The sequence below is a fragment of the Antennarius striatus genome, chromosome 15 (genome assembly GCF_040054535.1).
Source record: "Antennarius striatus isolate MH-2024 chromosome 15, ASM4005453v1, whole genome shotgun sequence".
Lineage (NCBI taxonomy): Eukaryota > Metazoa > Chordata > Actinopteri > Lophiiformes > Antennariidae > Antennarius > Antennarius striatus.
This window is the reverse complement of record NC_090790.1, coordinates 11440565-11446783: the sequence shown is the minus strand read 5'-3', so window position 1 is coordinate 11446783 and position 6219 is coordinate 11440565. Positions and strand designations below refer to the sequence as shown.

The 6219-nt window shown below is 37.2% G+C and overlaps 1 protein-coding gene across 1 annotated transcript; it reads left to right on the top strand.

The window, feature by feature from the left end:
- Positions 1-960: 960 nt before the first annotated feature.
- On the top strand, positions 961-5938 carry slc2a11l (solute carrier family 2 member 11, like). Its single transcript, XM_068335282.1, has 12 exons — positions 961-999; positions 1348-1446; positions 1531-1691; positions 1811-1935; positions 2056-2185; positions 2654-2802; positions 3204-3391; positions 4007-4117; positions 4345-4446; positions 4522-4597; positions 4714-4841; positions 4944-5938. Exons 1-12 carry the CDS (start codon positions 976-978, stop codon positions 5157-5159), a joined length of 1509 nt encoding a protein of 502 aa, XP_068191383.1. The 5' UTR covers positions 961-975; the 3' UTR covers positions 5160-5938.
- The last annotated feature ends 281 nt before the right edge of the window (positions 5939-6219 follow it).

The following is a 6219-nucleotide window of genomic DNA, read 5'->3' as shown; positions in this document are numbered from 1 at the left end:
GATGACAAATATAAAACATAACGGAAAATTAAACAAATTAATTCAATTGTTTGATATGGTGTGTCTTACATTTCCAACATTACGCGGTTATCACAGAATGTCTTGCACATTGATTTAGTTTACTTTTTAAAAAAATTGTAATTTACTTTAATACTCAGAATTCAATTAGAATCTCAGTAACACATTTGTTGCTAAATATGAAATAATATTCCATCTATCATAATATTGAAGATGCTCCTCAATAAACACCTTCATGTTGCTAAGGAACATCATATCTACCACCAAACATCAGAAAGTCAGTGCGACAAAAAAATAGTCTAGCACATAATGATCCACAACACATTATCTTTATGTTAAGATAAGATAAGCACCCTTTAGTGTTAGCTGAAAACAGTATAAATATAAGAATGGAGTTGCATTCGTCATTTAAACTTCATGAAGAAACACAATGAACGCATTTAAAGAAACTTTAAAAGACTCTTTGGGGATTAAACTCCTGCCTGTTGAGATTGTGTGACCGTCTGCATCCCCAGAAGGCTCAATGAAACGGCAATGATTCCTCAATGTAACGTATAATGTGAACGCTTCATTTGTTCTTCCAGTATTTAACATTTTAATAACAATCTTATTTGAAATAAAAGAACATCCTCAAAGTTTGAAGTTTCCGATGAAATCCACAGTCATGCCTTTATCTTAACTTACTTAACCTGAAGAGATATTGAATGGCATTAACGTTTTCTTATCTTCAGTGCAAAATCTTATCATCATGATAATCTAGTCAAGATTCTTGAGCTAGATTGTGAAAAAAAGTAGATATAACTGAGATACACGTGTTTAAAATCTGGTTGCTTCATTCTGGTTGCTTGAAATTTTCTGTTTGGTCGAAAAGCAAGTTAATAATTTGTTGAGAGAGATTATATCTGTTAAGCATGTGTGAATGATTTCAGACGACTGCAAACCCTGAAAACTGCAGATATGTTGCAGTACTTCACACTGCTGGTCAGTAATGCTTGGCTTATCTTTCTTGTGTAATTTGATGTCTTTTTCGCACTTATAACTTCCAGAAGATTCATCTTAATTTTTATTAAATGAAATATCAACTCAAATATTGCTTTTAAACAAAGGCTCTGAGAGATTTCACCTGCTTTTTGAAATAGAGGCAGTGAAAAAAGCAAAATTTTACTTGTTGTGTGGCCCTGTGATGTGATGGTGACTTGTTCGGAGTGTACCCTGCCTGTTGCCCGTAGCCAGCTGGGACACTCATCTACAAGAAAATGGATGGATGGATGTGTTCAAATGTAAGAATGGTGCGACACTCATCATTAGAACTCTTCCTTATCTCTGCAGCTGGACTCTCCTGTTATAATTGCTGCTATATTTACCATTGGCATCGGTGGGACGTTTCAATATGGATTTGATGTATCTGTGATGACCTCAGCATCTCCTGTAAGTGGATGCAGAAAGTCATAAATATATCACATATCACAGCTTAATTGTTAACGCTCTCCGTGTTCACGTGTTTACTTGCAGTTTATTAAGGACATGATGAACGAGACGTTTCTGCAGAGATACGACGTCTCCTTGGAGGAGTGGCAGAGTTCTCTCATCTGGTCCTTCACTGTGTCCATTTTATGCATCGGGGGGTTGCTCGGTTCACTGAGCGCCAGTTTGCTGACTGCAAAATATGGAAGGTCAACAAAAACAGAGAAGAATCAAATTGAATGTAGCACCATATTATGCTTTGCTTCTAATATTCTATGATTGGCTTCAGGATTTTGCATATAAAAAATCTGTCTCCTTATCACCACAGAAAGCGCTGCCTTTTGTTCAACAATTTTTTCGCCATACTTGGATCCGTGCTGATGATCTTAAGCCAAAGAGCGCTGTCTTTTGAGATGATTATGGTGGGAAGGTTTCTCTATGGCATCAATGCAGGTGAGCACGTGGTATATCTCATTTTTCCTTTTTTTCTCAGTAGATTTTTGACACTTTATTCAACCATCAACAACATTGTTATTGACTCTTTTCATGTGATTGTACTATGTTTACCTGTAGGAGTCAGTCTCTCAGTTCATCCTGTGTACCTTCTGGAATGTACCCCCAAGAGGTTGCGAGGGATGGTGGGGGTTACTGTTGCCACCTTTACCTCCTTTGGAAAGTTCTGTGGTCAGCTGCTGGGCATCAGGTGAGGTGGTCAGCATCATAGAAACTGTTTGAGGGCCAAGATCAGGAGGTGAGAGGCCCAACGGACAGATATCATTTAGAGAGGAATGTCCTAGTGTTCTTTAGATGCAAGAATGTAGCTCTGACTACCTTACTTCATTAATATCGGTTTAAACTCTTAGTTTTCATAATTATAACTTTAACGTTTGTACGTCATTGTTATGAGTTCTAAAATTACAAAAAATTTTCAAAGTTAACCCTAAAATTGGAAAATGTGGTGATAGTACTAACAACACATTGGACTGCTGAGAACTTGTGCTCCTTATTAATTTGGGCTTCTTTTAACTAATCTGTTTTCCACTTTTTAAACATTTAAAAAATACAAGAATAAAATTGTAGGTATACACTAAACAACATAACTCCATTTAAACACACTACCCTGTGAAAGTACCCTTGTGACATGTCATTGAAGATGTTATTGCACTTGCAGGGAGTTACTGGGAACCCTGGAGCGGTGGCCCTGGCTGCTTGGTTTCAACGGCTTCACGGCGTTGGTCCAGCTCCTCACCTTACCCTTCCTGCCAGAGTCTCCCAAGTTCCTGCTGCTGGAAAGAGGAGACCGCCAGGCCTGTGAAAAAGGTGTGAGAAAATGTGTTTAGCTTCTGGGTGTGTCAGGGAAATTGGGAGAGTTCCTAATTATCACAAAAATTACCGACTCAGTGTGATGACTCAGATTTCTGTAATACATGTAGCATTTCGGAACCGTCCCAACAAGAAATTTAAAATTTATAACGTTCAGATTTTCCACAACCTTACTTTCTGAAGAGGTTATCAGTCACGACCATCATCTGGAATTCTCCTTTAGGGTCAGTGATCTGCCCCCAATGTCTGAATAACCCTCCAGGTCAGGCTGTTGTAAATACCCCCACCATTTCCCACAGAGACAGTCTCCTAGAACTGTACTACAAAAATTTCACCCACAGGTGTCCAAAGTTTGTTTTACTACTGGTATTTTCACCTGTTTTATCACACTCACCCAGCTTTAAATAAGCTATGGGGCAGCAAAGACCACAGTGCTGCAGTGGAGGAGATGCTGGAGGAGAAAGCTTCCCTGCAGAACATTCAGAACCGCTCAGTGATGGAGCTGATTCGGGATCAAACGGTCCGCTGGCAGCTCCTCACCATCATCGTAACCTTTGTCACACTGCAGCTGTGTGGAATTAATGCTGTGAGTAACATATTATTACAAAAGAAATGTTGTTTTTGCACAATAGTGTAAAGATGAGCCTTTTACAGACACTTGCATAATGTGACATTTCACCTTGTTTCATTTAATATGTTGCCTAGAGTTAATGATCAACACCTGATTAACACCTATAAATATTTTACCATATTATCTGCTGATCTGTTAATAGAGACTGGAGGAATTACACATCTAGCACTGAACGTGACTGTTTGTAGACAAATAAAGGCTTATTTATATGATTCATATTTGTGAACATTGACGCCAAATGGATATGTCCAAACAGATCTGATGTGATTGTGGATATTTAAACAACTCTCACATAAATTGTGGAGTATGATGCTAAACCCAGGACCAAATTGACTAAGCTTGAAGTCATGGATACTGGGATTTGCTGCTCCTGCTCTGTTTCAACACCACAAAATCTGTTAGCATCTGTCCGTGGGATAAAAGCTACTAAATCCGCCAAAAACCTTTGCATGTTTACTACGAAATAACAACACCTCAGTATTCACTCCTGATTCAAAGCCTACAATAATGTCCACATTTTAAATGTCTTAAGTTTGAAGGTTTTTTTTTATATTCCAATGTTTTTTCCAGGTGTACTTTTATTCTTTTGATGTGCTTCGAGCAGCAGGAATCCAAGAAGACCAGTTGGGTCACACGGCCTTGGGAACAGGGCTGTGTGAGGTCATGACTTCATTAGCTTGTGTAAGTCCCTTTTCAACATCACATCTCATTTAATTTTTATAGTCTTACCAGATTATGGTAATTTATTTATGTATTTATATATTATTTATATATTTATTTGATATGTTTCCTGCATAAGCCTTAGTAAACCATTTCTTGAGTAAAGAAACCCTTTCTTTTGCCGTCTGAATGTGTACTTAGAGCGTCCCCTTGTGGCGGAGTGCTGAAAATATGTTTTAATGTTGCAGTTCATGATTGTGGAGAATGCAGGAAAAAAAGCCTTGCTGTTCAGAGGATATGCAGGAATGACTGTGATACTGATCATCCTCACTATTACACTGTACCTTGAAGTGAGTCTGTGCAAAATCAAATATCTATTCTCACATATTTGAGTATATAACTCACTAAAAACTCTCCGATACAAGAGTCTGGTCTCCTGGATGCCGTACTGCAGCCTGGCTCTCATTTTTCTCTTCATTTTCATGTTTTCTGGTGGACCAGGTGGGTTGACCACTCCAGATATTAGCCATTAATAAATCTCATTTACTCCCATTTTCTTTGAATCCACAATTATTCCATTATTATTACAAAATCTTTCATTTCTTTTTGATTCTCAGCTGGAGTAACAGCTCCTCTTCCAGGGGAATTATTTATGCAGTCATTCAAATCAGCGGCATACATCATCGCATGCACCATCAACTGGGTAGGCCTGTTTTTGGTGGGGATGCTCTTCCCCATCATGGTGGTAAGCACAGCAATGTTTTAAAATCTCACATATTTACAGCAAGGAAAGCAGATTAATTGTGTTTCTCCCAAAAACACTCATTTCCAAATGCTTCCTCTCCAGGAGAAAATGGATTACTTCTGCTTCCTTGTATTCCTGGTTTTCTGTGCTGGATGTGCGTTGTTCATATGGTTCAATGTTCCCGAGACCAAAAATCAGACGGTGCTGGAGATTGCAGCAGCATTTAAGAAGATGCACGGCAAATCTGAGGAGAAATCAGGAAAAGAACACACAGAGCACAAAATAAACATAATAAACTTATATGAGACCAAATTCTGATTCTAACAACAAACGTCAGTCAGAGTTACACAATGTGTTTAAATTTATTTATTTTACAATGAAGAGTTTAAGATTGTTTGAGTTTAACTTTAGCAGAAATCCGTTATAAAGCATGTATATTAATACATACTACGTGTATTATATGGACCAGTTGTCAGTTTTACATTACTGTGTAGCACTGTGGTGTTACTGTCTTTTATGACATGTCTCCTGCAAAAGATCTTACTTTTTAATGATAAAAACTGTACATTATTTATTCATATTCAATATTTTTTTGTTTGCGTCTTTTATTTTTAGCACTGACCCATATTTAACTTCAAAAATAAGCCGGACTGGATGTTTGCTTTGTTTGACATGGATGTTGTGTTGCTCCCTGTCCTTGGGGCTTGTCAGGTTGTCAGTAGGGTTAGAGGAGCTAAAATATCAGTTTAGAAAGTACGACAAAGTAAGAAGAAGTTTAGAAAAGATTAGTTTCAAATCATTAATCTATGATAAGTAAATGCAGTTTTTAATTGTTATTTATCAACTTTCTATAATATTTTTTTGTGTAAGTTAAATAGATATTTGGGTGTCCACAGATCCTGTCTTCTAATGGGTGTCATTTGAGTGGACTGAGAGTTATCTGAGGGGGTGGTTTGGTATTGACCTTATCTGAGCTATTGTTTGTGAGGGTGGGCATGTCAACTTCACCAGTGTGTGGTCATCTGGCTGCAGGACCAATTGTGTTTCAGCCATACTGTCAATGCAAAACAAACGAAGAATAAAATTAGGTAATTCTTATTTTGTTTTGTTTCTAATTTTAAAGGCAAACAATTCAGAAAACCTTATTATTAATTACATCAGCAGCAACTCCCCCACCCCAAAAAAATAAGTTTATATATATATATATATATATATATATATATATATATATGTGTGTGTGTGTGTGTGTGTGTGTGTGTGTGTGTGTGTGTGTGTGTGTGTGTGTATATATTTGGTGGATTTTGAGGACAATAAAGTGATGATAAAATTTGATAAAATTGGTAAAATTTTGATGTAAACATGAATTCTGCATTAATTT

Excerpts from the sequence above, each read along its gene's own strand:
- slc2a11l (XM_068335282.1), top strand. The coding sequence starts at position 976 with ATGTTGCAGTACTTCACACTGCTG. Across the intron at positions 1,936-2,055 it reads TCTCTATGGCATCAATGCAG|GAGTCAGTCTCTCAGTTCAT; the intron begins GTGAGCACGTGG and ends GTTTACCTGTAG. Across the intron at positions 2,186-2,653 it reads GGTCAGCTGCTGGGCATCAG|GGAGTTACTGGGAACCCTGG; the intron begins GTGAGGTGGTCA and ends TTGCACTTGCAG.